General features: G+C 47.0%; 1 protein-coding gene across 1 annotated transcript; it reads right to left on the bottom strand.

The window, feature by feature from the left end:
• Nucleotides 1–1,484: 1,484 nt before the first annotated feature.
• Nucleotides 1,485–7,292, bottom strand: PSMG4 (proteasome assembly chaperone 4). Its single transcript, XM_021544786.4, has 3 exons — nucleotides 7,045–7,292; nucleotides 6,849–6,924; nucleotides 1,485–1,744 (listed from the first exon to the last, which is right to left on the bottom strand). Exons 1-3 carry the CDS (start codon nucleotides 7,219–7,221, stop codon nucleotides 1,623–1,625), a joined length of 375 nt encoding a protein of 124 aa, XP_021400461.1. The 5' UTR covers nucleotides 7,222–7,292; the 3' UTR covers nucleotides 1,485–1,622.
• Between the last annotated feature and the right edge of the window lie 13,302 nt (nucleotides 7,293–20,594).

The following is a 20,594-nucleotide window of genomic DNA, read 5'->3' as shown; positions in this document are numbered from 1 at the left end:
TATGGTGTGTTTTGTCTAGTGGGTGAGATCTCCCTCCCCATTTCAGTTTCTGATGAAGTTTTAAAGAATCGTGTTACTGTATGTTTTGATCATGAATAGTCTGGTGGTGCTTCCTCATAGCACAAGCTTAAATCAAGTACTGAAAACAGTCTTACAAGCTAAATGTCTGCATGATGTTACATCTGTTGTACCTACTGAGAAGAACTTTGTATGTAAATGTACAGAATAAAATGACGTTGTCCCATCAGTTTGCTCTCCCTCATCTGGCTCCCTTGCAGTGACTTCTCAAACACCCAGCAGCAGCTGATGCCTCAGCAGATAGCCCTACCCTGCTCTAGAAACAGAATGAACTGTTTGTAAACCAGGCTAATTAAAACAGCATATTGATTTGCAAGTAATTATCCTTTACAGTCAATTACAGAGGCATAGTTGACTCTGTTTCCTGGGTGGTGTAAATTAAAAAGAAAATACCCTTCAGCAGTTGCTTTTTGCTATTCTGATCCTGAACTGCAGCCAAGGACAGGCAGCTGTTCCCACCAGGTAAGGAGGGGCCCTCTGCACCCACACCAAATCTGAGACATTGAAGCCACTGGGTGTCAAACCCTTTTGGACAAGAGACTCAGCAGGTGTGCCTTCCACACCAGCAGCCTCTCAGTTACAGGTTTTAATTGCTGATTATTGCACCACAGCAAGCTAAATTCATCAGGTGCTTAGGACAGTTCTCTAGAAGCAGCACCAGTAGTCTAGCTTTGGTTTGTATCAGAAACCGATGCTTGAGCTTGAATCAGGGCTCAACTCGGAATGAAAGAAAAAAAAAAAAAAACAAACACCAAAACCTGGAAAACCTGTATAGTTAACTTCTGGCTGCCATCTCATTAAACAAAACAGCCAATGGATCTGCCTTTGAAAAGATACCCATCCTGCCTGAAAGCAAGCCCAGAGATGCAGCAGCAGGATGCTTTTCACTGGTGGTCATGGTAGTAGACCTCTCTGATTTTATGTACATGCTAATTTTACAAGTGATGCTCTTCTAGCAGCCTGACTTATTGCTCAGAACTTGGCTTGTGCTTTTTCTTTCTATCTAGTCCTCAGGGATGCATAAATGACCCTTTGTGAAATCCTTCTCGTGTTCTAAGTGCCCGAGGGATAGTAGGAAATCCATTATTTAGCATCAGTACTACAACAAAGAGGGACTAAAAGGACAAAAGTAAGACTATGTCACAGCTTTAACATAGAAAAATGTGGAGTTTCTTTATTTGAACACTAAAAGCTGCTATACTATGTTCAGTAGATTAATTTTACAGATAGCATTTGGAACTGATTTGCCATCAGATGCTAGTAATGTGTAGAGGCCACACACCATATGCACTTTTTCAATCATGTTCATCCACTGCAGCATCCATTTGCTATCCTACTTGGCAGGGTAGCAAAAACAATTTTTGCTTTTAGAATTCAAATTCTATTTGAAAAAAAGAAAATCCAAGTCAAGTGTATCTGTATTTAATAACAACTGCAAATTCAACCAAAATAATACAAAAGAAATATACTAACAATGTCAGTGTGAAAATTGCAATAAGTTTTTCTGAAACAAAACCTTCATCTTCTTTTACAATGATGCACAATCAGAACTTGTCTGGAAAAGCTGTCATTTCTTCCTTGATCCTGTTTTCTATGAGTAAGGTGAAATTGCTGTCTGTGTTTTGAAGATTGTAGCTGACAAATATCTGCTTTTTGGTCTTGCTGGCTAAAACACAAAACAGAGTAGTCAGCCAGAGTTTATTCTTATATTAAAGTGATTATGGTATTTGAGCAAGCCTCTTAAAAAACCACATCATGCAGATTTCTAAGATGTTCTCCACTCCTGCTGTGCTCAGTGCAGTTAAAAATGAAAAGCAGAACAAGTCCTTGACCACTGGGGAGTTGGGCAATATTTTGCACATCACAAAAGTGAACAATATAAGACTGGTGACTGTCAACTAGTTGTTGATCTGATACAAGACAGCACTAGTCACTGGAGAGCCTTGCAGAGCTTGTAGTGCATTTTTGGACACTTCTTAAATATCTTACATTGTAAGTGACACCATAGATTGTACTGGACTCTTAGCACTGAAATTCAGAGTTTGTAAATCTGTGCTGTGTAGAACATTAGAGGGAAAGTGCTTAAGAAAGTAATTGGGCCCAAATTAATTATTTTTATGAACCTTAAAAGGTTCACAAGCCTTAAAAGACCCCAAAAAGCTATGCACCAGTTCTGTCTAAGCTTGCTATCAATTTTGTCTCCATTAACCTTTTTTCAAATGGAGTCCATGAATGCTCCAAGGATGAGCTGGAGAGCCTTTACTGAACATGATGAAGCCAAGCACAAGTTCCAGGCTACTGTAATGACAAATACCTAGAGAGAGGTGCTACAAAATTATGAGCTGCCTTCCATGACAGAGCTAATTAACAATGACCAAAAAGCTGTTCAGTAGGACAAGAAGACATAATTATCAGAGTAGAAAAGATAACACTAAGAAGTGTTTTATAAACAAAATGCCATCCTACTTAGAGTTTACCATGGTAATATAGCAAATTTGTGGCTCTCCTTATATATTACTGAAGTTAAACTTTGTGAAAAATGTAAGCACCATACAGGAAAAGTAGCCACTAAATTTAAATTGAGTTGTGTAAAATAGAAGACATAAAATAGTATTTGGGTCACAAGATATTCTTGTCCAGGAATGAGCTGGGAGCTAATGATCCCAGACACAAATCAGACTGTTCTGCTGAATATTCAAAAATGTCATCTGAATTTTTAACACTTCAAAACAGAGACACTCAGACTTCTAAAATTTTAATCCTTTCTAAACAGGAAACTAAATAGTTAAATACAGAAACCCATATATATGTATGTATAAAATGTAGTTGAACAATTCCTTTAAGGCATTTTCATTATGCAAATAATTTTTTTATTATTTTCTATTCTAACAGGTTACCAGCTTCCTGACTCAGTAAATAAAGCTGCTTCTGAAATGCAAGGATTCATTTGCCTTTTATGTCTTGGCACTACAAAATGCTGATACAATGCAGCGTGCTGCTCTGATTGCAAAAATTAACACCTGGCACTAGATTTTTGTGGTATAAAGCAGCATGTTTTGTAAGCACTACTGCTTCATCATCATGCCCTAAATGAATGCAATGCCAATTCTGAACTAATTAATGCCATCATCCTAGCTAACAAAACTATGTAGTGCACTGCAGTGTCAAACTCAAGTTCTTAATTATGTTTGCCTATAGAGTCTCTGGGATGCTGCTCCAGTTCCCAGGAACAGTGTGAATCTGGGAGTCCCTCTGGGTTTCCTGTGCCAAGAACCTCCACTCCCAGGGCTCTGAGGGGCAGGGGCACCTTTTCTGTCCCTACTTCCTAAGGATTCAGTTGGACATGTGCACTCCTGCGGAAAGGACAAAAGAGGGCAGATCTTACGCCTCTGTGGAAGACCATCTGCAGCTTCAGAGTGAAGCAGAAAACTGCAAAGTACAAGGCTTACCTAAAAAGCCCTCCAGCAGGTCTGCTTCCTGCAGCCTGGTTAATAACCCCTATTCCACTGTCTCTTCAAAGTGGAGGAAAAACAGCCTTGACAGCCATTATCCGGGATGCACTGAGTACCAGCAGAAAATACAGCAGCACAGATCTGCTCCTACATCATGTACAGAGCAAAGGCCCAAACCAAAGAAGCCCAGCAGGAGCAGAAGAGGTGGGATAAATGTTAGACATGTGTCTGTATTTATGCTGGAAAAGAGGTGATGAAAGTGACCAGCGCCCAGCTGAGAAATACTCAAAAGAAAAGGTTGAGATTATCTTCACCAAGAGTCTGCCAGTCCCTACAGAAGGAAGACTGAAGACATGGCCCTAATCAGTACTGCAGCCCAAAGCACTGTGATTTCAGGATATGCACGTGAGGGAGGCACTAATGGACACGGACTTTCTATAGAATTGGCCTCCAGTATCCTACAGGAAACATTCTTAGAATTCGGGTTCATTGACTAGTGAGACACATCTTGTGCCAAAGTGATCAGGCAGGGTAGTAGGAAACTGCAGCTCATAAAAGCAGATATAGATAGATATATGTAGAAAGAGGAATGAGAATGAAGTATATGTGTCTTCAGCAACAAGAAGAAACATCAGAAATAAGGAAGGAGATAGAGCAAATACACAAAATGCAGCTGTTGTGGCTAGGACCCCTGCCAAATTATCCAGAAAACAAAAGGAGAATGTGTGCACTGTGATGCACAGCAGCACTGAAACTCCTGCTCCAGGGCTGGAAACCTGACATTGCAGGAGCACATGGCAGATGATGGAATGTGACTGGCAAGTTTAAGAAATAGAAATAGTTATGTGCAAAAGGCACTGCATGCTACTCCTGCTAGTGCCTGTGGAGACAATAAACTGCACAGAAAAAAGGGTGACAAGCATGGTGGGGGCAAGAGAGGCATGAAAAACTGCCTGCCTGAAGGTTACCACATGTCAGGATGGTTAAAAGGGCTACTTTGGAAGTACAACTACAAGTCAATACTTGACTGTGAATAGCATCTCTGCTATTACAGATTGTGTGGGAGTAACAAGAATTTAAATTCCCAGAGAAAAACTAAACACCATTAACAGCAAAGCTGGGTATTCCTAGCTGAGGTGGAGCACAGAGTTCCTTACCAAGCACTTTGCGAAACAAAGATAAGGGATCCTTGTTGATAATCTTGCACATCCACAGGTCTTAGTAAAAATATTTTTTTTTAATAGATGTATAAATAAATAAATAAATTTGGACGAAGTAACCATGAGTTGACCTAAATTGCTGGGCTGTCAAAAGCCAGCCTAAAGATTTTGGTGTGAGATTGAAAAAGATGTATTTCTTTTCCCAGAAGCTAAGGTAAAGAGTAAGCACATAATTATTCAAAGCCATAAGTGTATTATTTACTTTCCACTTCAAACTAAAGGTGAAAAAGGTCTATCCAAAATAATATACTTTAGCCAGGATCACACAAGCAAGAATAGTATATAAAAATAATATGAAAGGAGCTGACTGGCAAGGAAACTGCAACACAGTGGATGGATGACATGGATACAGAGGAACATGGACCAAAAGCCTAGCTGGGCCACAACTGGCTCAGAAATTTAAGAATAAATAACAAAAGACACCTGAAGTTCACAAAGCAAAAGAAAATAGGAAGGTGCATTATAGTCCAAGGATAAAAAGTAACCTACAGACAAATACCATGCAACAGTATCAGTTCCCAGTAACAAAGTATGGGAAATAAGTGGTGCAAATAATAAAAGCACCTTAAGGGAAAAAATAAAGATAAGAAAAAAAAGCAGCAAAACTGAGACAACTCACTAGGAGAAAAGTCAGGCCACTCAGATAGCTTCTGTCCAGAACACTGAAAGAGCTAATAGAAGAAATGGCAAGTTATTATGAACTTCAGCTATGAAACATGTGATAAATCTTTTAAGAGAGACAGTAAACACATGTACAAAAAAAAAAAAAAAAAAAAAAAAGAGTATGTCAATCACTAAGATAACTTAGAACTGTCAGCTGGGCTGCAATGCTACACAGAAGATTAGAGCAAGATTCAGAAAAAATTAATGACAAGGAGACCAAATTTCCATTTGGAATAAAATGGAATAGTGGAATAAACTATTACATTTTATCCAAAGAAAATCCTCTCTGGCTATATTTTGACTGACTTCCTAAGGATAAGGCAGTAGTTTCACGCAAAGAAGTTGTGTTATACAGTACCTCATAAAATTATTACTTAAAGTAGAAAGGATTGAACTCAGTGTGTACAGAAAATTGAGTCACCAGAGTTGACTAAAACAGTGTATATTAAAATACAAGTTATTGTGAAGAAAAGATGCTAATACCATTTTTCAAAGATTAGTCTTGTGAGCAACCCTTTTTTATATGTGGCCATGAAGGAGAAGCAGGTGATGTAGACTCATGGAAGTGCCTGACAATACAAACTCAAGACATACTGTCTGAAACAGAGATCAGCACACAGATCATTAATAATTCTGTGGCCTTTCCATCTGAAACAGAGGAAGTAAGGTGAGACTGAGCAGCTCAGCATGTTGCTTTTAAAACTTGGTAACAAGCACATCAGCAGTTTACCAGTTGGAGCTGTATGAGCCACTGGTGGGTGATGATGAGTAACCAGCATGACACAGCTGTCAGAGTTGTGAAGGTGCTAGGATGCACTAGGCCGTGTATTTGTGATCTTTTTAATAGGGACATGGGAGTTTGCAAGCTGTCATTAAGATTCAGGATTTCAGCTTTTGCAGTAGCTGTAGCACACTGCACGTGATGGAAAAAGGAACAGTCAGATCAAGCCCAAGCATCTGCGAGACAACCCTGGGCTTCCCAGGCCACAGCTTCCTGGAATGTGGGGGCTAAAAGGTGCGAGATGTGATGAGGGTTGCCTTCATCTTCAGGTAAAATGCACGTGCCTGGCATGACGGCCACCTCGCCCACCAGCACAGCAATGTCACAGGTTTACAAAGAGGAGGTCACTTGAAGATAACCAAATAATTCACTTCCGATAGGGCACAGCGTGCCCAAGGCCGCTGACTCAGGTGCCACAGACTCCCACAGAATGGGAAAATAAAAGCGGATCGGTGCATTGCATGGAAGCTGCCGCAACTTGCAGCAGCGCAGGCTCTGCGGCCGGGGCAGCGCGCACCGCATCCCTCTGCACCCGCCCGGCCCGGGCTGGCGGCTCCGGGCCACCAGGGAGGCACGGCCCGGTCCCGACCCGCGCGTTCCCGGCGGGAGGCGGCTCCCGCAGCCCCGCCCGCCCGCAGCGCGACCCGCACCTACCCAAGCGCTGCGCCAGGCAGGAGGAGGCGGTGTCCGAGGGGTCCCCCAGCAGCGAGGCGGCCACCGGGATGCTGTCCTGCAAGCGGAGCACAGCACAGGGCACGGCTTAGTCCCGGCAGCGCGGGGCAGAGGCGGCGGGGCCGCCCCCAGCGCCGCGGGGCTCCGGGGAGCGGCGGGACCCGGCAGCGACACTCACACGGGGGCTGCACATGGCGACGGCCAGGCTGGCGAGGGCGGGCGCGGCGCCCACCCAGAGGAAGAGCGAGTCCCGCAGCCGCATGGCGTGGAAGTGCACCCGCTGCTCGCCCAGCTGCCCGCTGAAGTCGTGCAGGGCGATGCCGCCCGCCGCTCCGCCGCCGCCCGCCGCCTCCATCGCCGCTTCTCCCGGCGCGGCCAGGCCCGAGCGCGCAAGGCCCGAGCGGGAGGCTGAGCCCGGCCCGCCCCGCTGCCCCGGGGAGGCGGCGCTGCTCCGCTCCGCCGTGCCCGCCCCGCCGGGAGGCACCGCCCCCGGCACCGGCCCTGCGCGGCCGCCCGCCCCTCCCGGCTCCCGGGGGATGCACGCTGCCCGCTCCCCCGGGGAATACCCGCACACTCACTCACACCGGTGCCCGCACTCCGCTCCGTGCACGTCCCTCCCCGGGCCCCCGCTCCGTCCGTGTACAGACCCCGCAGGCACGAACACCCAACCCTGGGTACAGCCCCCCGGGAGCGCGCCCCCTCCGTGCCCCCTACCCCCTGAACTTGCACTCCCCCCGGTCGGTGCGCACCACCTCCGTTCCCGACCATTCCCCTCCCATCCCAAAAGACACAGCCCCCTCCCGGTGCGCAGGCACCCCGCCGGTGCACACCCCCAGTGTAGGAACACACCCGCGGCCCCGGTGAGCGCCCGCTCCGTGCGCGGCTTCCCGCGGCCCACACCTCCCCGGGCTTCGCCGCGCTCCACCCGGGAGAGGGATAACGCGGAGGCGGCCGCAGGGATGGGCAAGCCCCGCTAGGTGGCAGGTGACCCCTGCGTGCGCCGGCACATCCATGGCTCCGGGGAGTCACCCGAGAGGAGCCCCGGGGGTTCCGACGAAAGGCAAAGGGATAGCGTGGTGCTGAGCAGCCTCGGGAAGGGGGAGGAAGGTCACGGCGACCTTGCCTTCATTCAGCTGCGGAGGTTTTCGGCACTGGGGATCTACAAAGCGAGTGATTCGGGTTTGCATAGCTCTGGAGAATATGGAGCCGTGAATAATTAAAAGCCCTACTTTGGGTGTGAATTTTGTGTTCGTCACTCTTTCAGCCGGAGCACACCAAAGTCGGTCATTACTGGAGAGGATTTTCAGTAACTGTACCGTCTGTTGCTGATAAGAATATTGTCGGCTCCCTGATGGCCGTGGGCCCTTTACAATTGGAAACGTGTATTTTCACGCCACCGGCAGGGCAATAATCGTTGCACAAAGAACAAGGACGTTAAGGGTACAGAATGGCTTTTTAATCAGCATTTCCTCTGCCTCCGGTTTCCTACATACTGCTGGAAATAAAAATTTTTATTTCTAAATTGTTAGATTTAATTTTCCCATTGAAGAAATGGGTGGAGGGAAAGGAACCCTTCATCACTTTTCTTCCCTGAGCTGCTCCAGTTCTTCTGGCATCTGCCAAAAGAAAATCCTCAGCCCTGTGCTAATTTCTGCCCATGCTGCCACACTGACACTAAATCCCGGGAGGCAGCTAAGCCCGGCTCAGCTGCCATACCCCGACATCCCATGGCACAGGATCAGCTTTGGGGGGGGGGGGGGGGGTCGCATGCCCTGCCCTACATTTGTCACTTGCTTCTTGTACAAAGCATTATGGGATGTATGGTGTCAGCCCCCCACTATGTCTGTCCTCTGCCTCACTGCTGAAACAGCATCAGGCTTCTGCTAGTCCTCCCATGCCCCCCACTCTACAGCCGGTCCCAACTCTTTCCCTCCACATGGGTTGGCCTCCCACAAGGTGAAGTACTGCAGAAGCTGAATCTTGTGTTGGGGCTCAAAAACCTGTTCCCACAGCCTGTTGCAAACTAACACTTCTTCTGTGACAGCTGTGAAAACAGACAGGCAAATAGGTGACAAAAGCCACCTTGGAAGGGAGAGAGTGTTGCCTGCATGAACTCTGCTTATTGCAGCTGCAGGTTCGCTCTGCAGCTGGGTAAGCAGACATGCCAGCTAAAACAGCCAGGAGCCAGGAGCATTGCAGGAATAAAATTCTAATAACAGGATAAAATGTCTGCTGGGAGCTACACAGGTGGTGGTGATGAGATTCCTGTGGTTAGACACCTGCAGGTGATGGAGGAATTTGCCCCAGGCTTGCTTGATCAGTGGAGAGAAGAAATATTAGAGCACAGTTCACCCGAGCTGCTTTAGGTCTCCCTTTTGAGAGAGAAGGAAGCCCTCCTGTCTGGTTTCCATTGACTTGAAAGGAGGTGAGGGTGAAAGGTAAGGCATTGCACAGCTTTGCAGACAGATTTATTCATGCAGGCAGATCCTCCTCTAAGTATTCAGAGTCAGTTTATTTGCTATGCTGGGTCAGGCTTGGCTTCTGCAATGGAGTCCTAGTGGAGGATCTGTTCTAACAGTTCCAGCTCAGTGTGTCTTCCCACAAAGTAGAAGTTTGTGTGCTGAACCTTTGTTAAAGTCATCTGCTGGACTGAAGTAAGAGTTTTCTTCACTGGTCTTCACATCAGGTGCAAATGTCTGGTGTTGCTTCTGAGGCTGTCTCCTGACTTGCTTCTCCCTACAAGGAACTGCCCCTATTTCATCATGCTGTGATCTGTTCCTATTCTCACCAGGAGTCTTCTCCAAAGTGGTTGTAGCTTCCCTTATCCTAAACCCTGCAGAACTCTAAAAGTAAGTCACAGGGCTCCTCTGCACATTAGCAGTTCTGTGTATTCAATGCTTTTCTGTGAAATGCAGCTGCTCTCTGTAAATCATGCTAAATCCTTGTTGAAGCTCAGAAAAGGAAAAACATTCATCTAGTGACTAAAATGCTGGTTAAGCATTTTTATTTGCAGTGCAGGTGTGTGAGTAGAGCTGTGCAGAACCAGAACATCAAGTGTGAAATTAATTTCTTTATTACAGCACTGCAAGGTCATGAGAATCCCTACAAAATGAGAAGGGAAAGCACTCTATATGTGTATGGACCCTCTTGCATTTCTTTTTAAATGCTATTTTTTTTTCCCTGTGGCCTTGAAAGCAGCACCCATAAGTCTGCTTTGTTTGTCGGGTATGAGGCTGCAATGAGCCTCAGGTGTAGTAATACACTGGAGAGAAAAATAAAGACAAAGCAAACACACCTTGGCAAAAGCACTGCATGTTTATATGGATGTGTATGTATTCCTGCTCAGGTGAGATCAGGGAGAGGTGATTTAAAGGTATATACTTCTATCTACCTTGTTCTTCACCAAAAGTTAGGTTGCCCATAAGAGTCACTAGATCCTAAACCTTGATTTTTACTGATCATCATCTCCATTTTAAGCAAGAAGTAAATCTTCTTCCTGGTAACTGAGGAGTCAAGACCCATAAAGCACAGTTATGAACTGGGATATCACTGAGAGCAGCATTTTTTTCTGATTCCAAAATGTATTCTGTGCTTTGGCTCCTGCATGAATAAAGAGTGAATTTGACATGCAAGAAGGCAGGTAACCATTAATGTGTGTCAGTGAACCTTCTGTTGATGCCTAGGATGTTCTAGCTTTCTTGATTTGCCATCCTTCTGCAGAGGAGTAAATGACTCTTGATAAAGTCAAGCAAAACCTTCCAGCTGCTCTGCTAAGGCTCCATGACACCAGGCTATTCCTGCAGTAGTTGTGCTGCAGTCCCAGGGATCTACTTTGAGGCTTGGATGCTCATTGTATGTAGACTTCCATCAGTGGCACTGATGGCTGAGGGGATTCTTTTCTCTCCCTCTACATCAAGGCACCTGAGGAGCTGGAAAAAACAGCACAGCCTCTTTTGAGGTTTTTTTTTTTCCCCATCATTGAATGGTTTTTCTCAGCTGGATCCATCCTCTGACGTAAATTGTTGTGCCACTGCTCAAAAACTTGTGCTGTTATCATGGAGGGCAGAATCAGGCAAGCAAGAAAGGGAGAAATGTCTCTGCTTACACTTTACTGTTACCATGGTTGTGAGGCTGTGGCCATCTAAACCAGTTTAAGGTGGGGCTGGCCCAGTCCTTCTTTTTTGTACTTATCTAACATGATGATGAGTCAGTGTGGGGAACCAAACTGGTCAAAACCTTTTTCTGTGATCCTGGCATGGGTTGTTTGTTATTTGTGATAGGAAGTTGCTCCTGAATCAGCTAACTATGGCCATAGGGATAACCTGAGGACTCAAAAGACTTTGTCAAGTGTTGATCAGTCTGAGTTGTAGTCTCAGAAAAAGAGATGGAAAGAGAATCCAGGCTGGAACTTCTGAAAAAGTTGCAGACAATGGAGGAAGGGGACTGCACCAAGTTCACACTATGAATCCTGCAATCCAAAGCACTGTCAAAGCCAGCTCTCTCTGAAAAACACTAGTAAGCAGATGCAAAATATAGAGGTACAAGCAATTCCACATCTGCAGTAGCTGCTATGACAGTGTTAGCAGAACTGCTACAACACCTCCTCATCATACATGTTGGTACCTAGGCAGGCATTGCTACAAGGAAATTAAGTTCCTGATTCCCAAAAGACTTAAGATAACAGATTTTATTTTCCTCCCTGAGTTTGTAACCTCAGCTGTGAGGATTTCCATACACATGTGGGATGAAGCCTGGAATGCAGGTGGCACAGCAATTCTGTCAGCTGTGATCCTCTGCCCAGTGTGTTTGATTAGAAATTGTGTCTGTTAGGTTTTGTGCCCAATGACCCAGTGGCCTCCTGCAAATCCCTTCTACCCTGCTCTATTTCACTCCTCTGCAGACTAGAAGAGTACAACCACTGTTGCCTATCTCCCTGCAGCTGAACAAAACTCTGTGTGACACACAGCTTGTAAAGACCTTTGTGAGACCAGACTAAATTTCTGCTGTTATCAAATCAGTTTCCTCTCCTTGTCATATAAGTCATTGGAGGACCTTGCCTTAGATCTGCTGGAGCATTTGAGATGTGTGGTTTTGTAGCTGCTGGACGGGAGGCACTAACACAGAGTGACTCATTGCTCCCCTTGGGGACAAGAGGTTTATGCAGTCAACTGGAAATCATATTTTGTATGCAGATAGACCACTTCATGGTGGAGAATCCCAAAGCATCTTACCAACACCAACTCCCCTATATAGATGTCAGCAGCTGTAGTGAGATCTGCAGGAGCAATGGGTTATTACACACCTGTGACGTAACAGGGAAGGGCATAGGTGTGAAAGGCTGATGGAACTGAGAAGAGAAGGAAAAAAACCCATGAGATAGTACTGAAAAATGTTTTCCTTTCTCAATTAAATTCCTAGATCTTATGTGACATACAACACACCTGGTGGATCCTGGTATTTTTCTGTCCCTGGGTCATCTATACCAGTGCAAGGCCAGGGCAGAGGGTATGTGATGTCCTTGAACCAGAGGGAATGTCAGTCTGCTGCAGACTCAAGGGCTCACTTGTCTGCTCAGGCTGCAGAGAGGCACGTTCATAGTCATGGAAATTACTGATTCAACATGCAGCACTGGCAGCCACAAAAACAAAGGTTTGACCGAGATTCAGGCTGCTTTGGGAGTGGAATGAAATTCCTTTTTTTGACAGATAGTTTGCTGTTGCCATGGTTATGCAACTTGCTGCACTTCTGGTCTCTTCCCCACCCCTCTGGGTACTTTCCTTCTGCTGATGCCAGGATTTCCATGAATCTTCTTTTTGCTCTTTATACTGAGCCTTGGACTTATTAGTCTCTGTCACAAGACCCTGAACCTGCAGGTTCAACTGGATGTGCCCACATACAGGTTATCCCATTCTCCAGCATGCCAGCGAGGACCTGCCTCTCAGTCTGGCTCTCCAAACAGCCACTTCTTTTTATTAAAGTGATGCCATGGCCTTTTCATTTTTCCATTTGCAAGCAAGCAAAACTAGCTGTACAAAACCAGCTTTGATTATTTTCCATCCTCTTCCCTGGGCAAGGCAGGAAGCTAACAGGCCTGGTGTTGTCCCTTGGCAGCCTCTCAGTCTTCACTCAGAAGTTCCTCAGCTCAATCCAGTTTTTTCTCTTAGTTTTTCCTTCCTGCACCATTGAACACAGTGGTTTAGCAGAAGGAGTAAATATCTCAAACAATAGTTTGTACATTACTAGAGAGCAGCAAATGTCACCTGATCCATAAGGATATATTTGCTTTGCCTAGGACCTCCAAGTTCCTAGTACAATTCTTGAAATTTTATGATTTAGATCTGGTGTGTATTTTATTTCCTAGCAAAAGTATGTCAAACAGCTACTGTTTGACATCTCGTCAGTATATCTGATGTTATTGGTGGTTACACTGGATATAACAGATCACTTCAATTATCTGTTTCCAAATTCCTGAGTTAAAAAACACGTAAAACAATAATTCACACTAGTAGCCAAAGATGGGAGTGTTCCCTATTTACATGACAACAGAACAGACAGAATGGCTTAGCTGTCAGTACACATCACCCTGGGAAAATGTTTTCAGTCCCTTTACTGCATTTTCAAAGTATGATCCCAAGAGGCTGAAACTGCATCTTCAAAAAGTCTGTGTCCCACTCTTCTATTCTGAAAAATATCTTTCTCTGCTGCCTCTCAGAAAGCATGAGAAATTATCTCCCTTTTCTGCTTTTGTGTTTGAAAAAGCTGGTGCCAGGCACAGTTGCTGCTATTACAGTGTTCTGGGGTGGAATGTCACCTTCCTCAGGATTGAAAGATTTGTGTACATGAAGTTAGATGTTTCTCATGAGGCAAACACAAATTGGCGAAAAGTATCCCTAAATCCTGTGAAGACCCGTAAATGGAAAAATGGGAGGAGAGAGCAGGACAAAGGAATTCGTGCCATTTGGAAGTGATATATTTTTTTAACGCATTCAGAATCTGAGCCAGCCTCTACACAAATCAATTGAAAAAATACCTGCTCCTGTGAGCAGAAGATAAACCTTGTAATGATGAACCTCGCTGAGCCATTGTGCAAAATGCTGCAGTGTGCTCAGAGGTAGTGCTGGATGGTTTGCTTACCTACCTATGCCAAGGTGAGGCCTCAGCCCATAAAACCCAGGCAACTCTGCGGGCACAGTTCAGCTCTCCCCTGCTCCCCTGCAAGCGTCTATCAATCACCTATACAGATGTCCCCGAGTCACAATGTCAGTGCTGGCACAGTGGTCCTCCGTCACCACACCCCAATTTTGCCGCCTTTTCCTCATCTCTGCAGCTCCAGCGCAGGGGTTCCTTAAAGCACAAAGGGAAGGAAGGGATGGAAATGGTGCTTTCAGCTATGCTCTTGGTTCTGTCTTGGTGAGGATGCTTCCAGCTTTAATAAACCAGACGATCAAAGCCTTTGTGTAAATCCTGCCATCAGGAGAACGGCTGTACTGCTGCACTGACAGCACAGCACAGCTCCCCCAAACCCTGCTTTTCTCAGCTGCGAGCTCCTGGCACCCAGATCATCTCCCTCCAGCCCAGCCCGGGACGGCAACTGGTGCCCGAGAGAGAGAAATCTCTCAGTCATTTTCTTTGCCAGCATACTATACGTATGTGTGATCTGGGACCATTTTTTTCAGCTTTCAAAATCACATTTCTTTTCTTTCCGCTCTTCTGAAAATGTTTATCAGAGGCACCTGAGAGGCCAACGCAGCTGCTTGATAAGGTCTTCACGCTTTATTTGCACGATCGTGCCTTTAGCAAAGGGAAAAAGCAAGTGTTAACGAGTTGACAAGCACACGCTTTCGTACAGCGAGCCTCGCTGCCAGCCGCAATGTAACTGCAGGGAGGAGAGAGCAGGGTGGTGGCAGAAGACCTTGAAAAAAATTTCTTTGTTCAAAGCGGTTACAAAGGCTCCTGCTTCCCTAACATACCAAATCCGAGCTGCTCGAGGGAGGCAACGGATTCAGTAGAAATTAGACTTAGCACCGACGCAGGGCAGAGTGGTGCTATCGGGGTTTCAAGGATGACTGTTGGGGTGGAAAGAATTTTTTTTTTTTAACCAAGGAGAATCTAAACAAAAAGGGAGTATTTGCTGGGCATGTGGCTCCTGTAGCGCTGCGGTTCCAGATTCTAACCTGATGGCTGCAAATGAGGGTCTTGCCAGCGTTTCTACCCTCTGACACTGCCATTTGCAACAAGATCCTCAAACTGTGCAAATTTGTCCCGTTTATTTCAGCCCGAACATACACACACACCCCCTCAAAAAAAAAATCCTGCTTATGAAAGGAACAAGACCAGATTTCAAGAATATCTCAGACAAGCAAGTGAATATTTTCTTTCATGCCTTGCTCTTTTGCATTTACTGAATTTGTTCCACATGAACGTAGAAACAGCTGCATCAGCAACAGTATTGAGGCTGGAACCTTATTAATATTTATGCCTGGCAAGGAGAGCACACGGGAATCAAAATGCTTTCCCATCATTGGTTCAGGGAGCCCAGCGTCCATTCAACATCTTGCCACGTTTGGGACAAGGCAAGCGGATTTATTAGAGTAGATCAATTTTTCATCAACAGTCTCACCCTGTAGTAGGCAAACTGCCCTTTGCCTCTTCTTACCTGCTCTTTGCTTCTCGTCATCTAGTAATTTCCTAATTAGAGAAACCATTTTTCATCTCTCTTTTGCACTTCTGTATTTATATTCCCACGTATTATATATTCTTGAAGACTTTATAGATGCTTGATTTATTATTATTAATATTATCATTTGCTTATATGGGGGCATACCAATCAGCCTTAGTGTGAACGAGATGAACCAGGAAATAAAACTGACACAGATCCATCATGTGCTATGGGAAACCAAGTGCTCATTATGTGTCACTATGCACATGAAAGGTGTCATGTGGTCCTGGGATTTCCTTTAGAACCTCATTTGGGGCTTCTTACTGCTGTAATTTTTGCTGACAAAGTGCTGCAGTGAGAGTCCTTAAGCTGAGGCTGGGGGGTTTCCTTTCTGAGAGTACTGAGTGATTGCCTTGCTCCAGCTTTTGTTTTGTGAAAGCAATCCTTACATTCTGTAATAAAGAGGAACTGATGAGCACACAGGTGCCCTCAGAAAAAAATTAAACAGTCACAGAGTTTTAATTATTCACTAGCAACAATGACTTGTAGCAGCAGTAAAAAAGAAAAAAATTATCCTGTGATTGGCTGAAGCCCATTGTGGGGAGGATGCACCAGCAGTTGATGCACTCAGCAGGGATGAGGCCAGGGATGGCCCAGGATAAGCAGTACTGGCAGGGACTACAGGGCAGCTGCCCTGGCCCTGGGCCCTGCTGGCAAGCGTGGCAGCACTGTAGGGGTGACCCTGCTTCCCTGGGGGGCTGCCTGGGAGGACATGGGGGCTGTGAATACAGCAGGACCATGGCCCAGACCTCATCCACTGGGGCTTGTTGGGTGACCAGAGCTCACCCAGCAGACAGGATGGTGTGGGGCCACTGCTGACAGTGTAACCACACCCCTCTGTCCAGTCCTGGATCACACTGTGATCACCAGTCTCATCGGGCATACATTGGCATTAACCCGGGGGACTGCAGCCTGAAGGCAGCTTGGCCTTGATGAGCTGTGGGGTTTAAGCATTGCATTGATGAGCAGAGACAGACTCTGGTGTGCTGGCTGGGCAGCTGCAGGCAGAGGGAGGAGGGCCGAACTTTGCTGCTCCCATGAACACCCTCAGTGTTGATGCATTGCAGTTTTCTGCTGCCTCTCTGCTTTCTTCTTTTAGGGTCTCACAGCTTTCCATACTGATGTTGATTCTACCCTGTCCTTCAGCCACTGATGATCGTGTTCCTATAATCTCTCTCTGCCTGCATTTGCACCTTTTCTTGTTAGGCAGGGGGCTGTGCTGCTGGCTTTCCCACAGTTTAGCAATTTTCTCAGGAATTTGGGTCTGGGCAATGCAGTACGGCTATGTTACAGCCAGGGGTTTTTTTGGGAGCAAGGGTGATGAGGGTCACAGCACACAGCTGTGGCTACTATCAGCCTTGTCCTGTCCCAGCAGCTGGCTCCAGCCACTGACACAGACTGCAAGCAACCTGTATACAAAACTGTGAAGACACATAGAAATGGAGATACTCAACAAAATTTTGTTTTCAAAATGTTCCTTCTCCACCTGCACCACCCTGAGTTCCTCTCAAATGTACCCAGGATCCTCCCAGCCTGCCCGTCACCGATGCACGCTGAGGAGCAAAATATTGGTTTGCCCTAAATGACCTAATGAGCCAGCCTAGATGTCCAGCTTGGTCTATGGTCTAAGACCCCAACTCATGAGCGTACAAACTTCTAATTTTTGTATAATACAGCAGCCTTTCCCAAAATATACAGAAGGCCTAGGTGCCTCTCTTGGGGGTTTGGGCATTACTTCAAGGTCTGTAAGAGATTTCCATCCTTCTGAGATGAGCCACAGACAAGAAGTGTGATCTCCATTAAATCTGCTGCTGAGCCATGGGAGAGCTCCAAGTTTCTTTTTAGAACAAACATTCTAATGACCCACAAACTATGCTGCAGCACATCCCACAAAAGCACATATTTTCTATTATAAATTAAAATTATTAAGTCTTTCCCTTGGGCTTTTGTTAGGTGGCTTTTGCAACCTTCTGCATCCAGCGAGGAAACCAGGACTTTCTTTCATCAGTGCTCACTTCAATAGCATAAGACAGAGGCTCTGAAGGTGATCCTACCCAACCTTGTAGTGGGAGGATGGGAACCACAAAAGGGAGTGAGGAGAGGACATGTTAGATAAAACTGGGTTGATCCTCTGAGTTTCATTAAACAAACTCGTGACTGTGATTGTGTTATTCCTTCTCTCTAAAACCGACTGTGAACAACCTTGCAAGCTGGCATTTCACCCACCCTGCCGCCGTTTCCGCAGTCCCCTACCCACATTGCCTTTACGCCCTGGGAAATGAGCCTGGCGAGTGAAAATGCAGCAGGCTTTTTTTTTTTTTTTTTTTTAATTTGTGTGTGTGTGTGTGTGTGTGTGTGTGCAGCTCGTTTCTACCGGGCACAGGGGGCGGTTGCCGGGGAGATGGGGATGGAGGAGCCCAGCGAGGGCCGGTCCCCGGCTGGGGCTGGAGCAGGGGCTGCACTGACAGAGACAGCAGTGTCAGGCAGATCCAGAGAGGGGGGAGAGAGGCACGGGCACCAGCAGCTAACACATCATTTCCCTGCAAGTAATTCACAAAAAGCTGTGCTGAACATTTGAGGAGCCCTCCGTCCCAAACACCTTAGAATTAAAATGGACTTTGTCTGAAGTCTCCTGAAGTGATTTGAATGGCTGCCATTCACCTTTAAGGAGTCTGGTCTAGGGGATGCAGAAAAGACAGATCTGGGTTTTGTCTTTCATCCTTCTGAAAAGCAGCTATTTATTTTAAAAATAAACATTTCACCTATTTTATTTTTCTTACAGTCTTAACAAGTTCTATACAGTAGATATACTTGAATCTCCCCTGCTTCAAAGAGGTGTATTCGTTTATTTTAAGGCAAAGCTGTTGGGGTGGGTTTCTTTCCTCCACTGTTAATAATCTCTTTTCCTTGAATTGGATTTTAAAATGGCTTCCTTTGAAGCCTCAAGCTGTTAGGAATGAGCTTAGCGTAGGTATGGAGGATGTGTAAAATCAGCTACTCCCCTTCGCACCAAAATGTCTGTTATTCTCCTAGTAAAAAACCAATATGCAGGATACACGCAGGATACTTCGAAATAACAGTAGCAAACAGTCACAGTACCTATATTTTGCACCAGCTCTGCTGTCACCGAGTTTTGCTGTGACAGGGTTTTCAGGAGCACACCCGCCGCAGCCATGGGAAAGACTGGCATTACTTTGAATCATTACCTGGAGCGGTCAGTGGTCCCCTGCAGCTGCTAATCTGCAAGCTATTCTTGAACAAATAATTATAGATGAGGATGTTGATTATGCAGTTAGCATGCCACAAAAGAATGTTCGCTTGGAATTACAGCTACACATTGTTTGTGAAGCGTAGTCAACCAAATAATTAAATTGTTCCTGGCTTAGGCCAGTAAAAACAGATTTCACAGGGACTGCAAATGATCGGATTAATTTTTCTCAAAATCACTACTGAAGAGACAAACGTGATTCTGTATTTTCTAGCATGCCTTTTGGAGATGGGATGCCTTCTCACCGTAAGGCAAACAAAAGAAAGGTGTGGATGCACTGGCATATCAATCAGAGGAAACCGGGCTGTGGTGAGGATTGCCTTGGAAGAAGGTACAATTAGATCAGGAGTAATCCATAGGCAAGGTTATCGATCTGCATAAACCAGGTTAGAGAGATTAGGGATATCGGCACGTGTACAGAACAAAGGAGGGAGAAAGAAGAAGAAATATATAGAAGAAATATTGGTTGAAAATGGTGATACACTTTAATCTGCACCTCTAGAGTAGCTGAAGCATAGAATAGATGAAGTAGCCTTCCTCTAGCGGGTCACTAAAACGGGATTTAGCGGAGTCCCGCCCGGCGCTGGCTAAGGGGATCCTGCCTGGGCTGTCGGTGGCTCGGAGCAGCCTCCCGAGAGAACCGCTCCCTCCCTGCGCTGCACACGCACACCGAGACCGCGGTGAGAATCAGGCGATGCCGAGGAGGAGCCGCCACGCCGGGCTGACCGCCCCGAAGGGCACCGGGCACGGCGCGAACCGTGCCGCGTTGCCCGTGCTCTTCCTCCTCCCACCTCCTCCTCCTCCTCCGGCGGCCTGGGCAAGTGCCGTGCTCTGCCCGCTGCCGCGGCCCCCGCCTGCCCGCCCTGCCACCGCTGTCATGCCCGCGGCGGCATAGGGGCTGCTCGAAAATAAAGTGAGGGATAAGAAATCATCTCTGGAGACCACATGTTCAACAGTCTCCTGCTCCCCGCCCCCCACCTTCCTTTCTTCATCCCTCGGCATCTGTAAATCCGCAATGAAGCGGCGAAAAGCAAGACCCGTTTGCTGCAGAGCTCAAGGAACCACCCCACTCAAGCCCCCGGCCCTGTGCAGCAGCACCCGCGCTATTGTCTGCTTGAGGGTCGCTGGTGGCTGCGGCCGGACGGGTGACAGCGCGGAGCGGGGCGCTTGGCTGGAGCGCGGCTCCTGCCTCATCTTCGGAGCAAATCCAACCTTCTTAGGCATAGAAAGAGAAGCCGAGCTCGGTAGCGAGGAGAGGCGGGCGGGAACCGCCCGAGGGCAGGCAGGGCTGGCGGACAGGATCACCGCAGCCCGTGCTGGAGGGAAGCCCACCCGCGTCGTGCCGGGGGTGGATAAACCGGGTCAGGGCGCGGGGCTCCTGACCGCCGGGGCGGGCTTGTGCGGGCAGACGGGCGGCAACCACGGGCGTCTGGTGATGCCGGCGGGTACACGGTGCCTCCACGGGGAGGGAGTCTCCCGCCGGCACCTAGTGAACGGAGACACTGGCGGGGGGGCGGAGGCAGCCGCGGGGTTCCCCCTCCCACCCCCCGACGGCAACGCCCGCTGCTGCGGCAGGGAAGGCTGCGCTTCACGGGGAACAAAAGGCTGCGGCGGCGGCGGCCGCGGGAGGGCGAAGAGCGGGACGGCGGCCGCAGGGAGGTTCCGCGGTTCACACGTGGGCGGCCCGGCCCGGCTCGGCCGCCCCATCGTGGCGCTCGGCGCCTTTGTCCCCGCTGTCAGC

This window comes from Lonchura striata, chromosome 2 (assembly GCF_050655825.1).
Source record: "Lonchura striata isolate lonStrDom1 chromosome 2, ASM5065582v1, whole genome shotgun sequence".
Classification (NCBI taxonomy): domain Eukaryota; kingdom Metazoa; phylum Chordata; class Aves; order Passeriformes; family Estrildidae; genus Lonchura; species Lonchura striata.
The sequence above is the reverse complement of the archived record's forward strand: the minus strand, read 5'-3'. Positions and strand labels throughout refer to the sequence as shown.

Bases quoted from the DNA above. Each gene is read 5' to 3' on its own strand.
- PSMG4 (XM_021544786.4), bottom strand. From the start codon at position 7,221: ATGGAGGCGGCGGGCGGCGGCGGAGCGGCGGGCGGCATCGCCCTGCAC. The intron at 6,925-7,044 runs GTGAGTGTCGCT...CTCCGCTTGCAG, and splicing joins TCGCCATGTGCAGCCCCCGT to GACAGCATCCCGGTGGCCGC. The intron at 1,745-6,848 runs GTAGGTGCGGGT...TTTGTGTTTTAG, and splicing joins CTGCCTGGCGCAGCGCTTGG to CCAGCAAGACCAAAAAGCAG.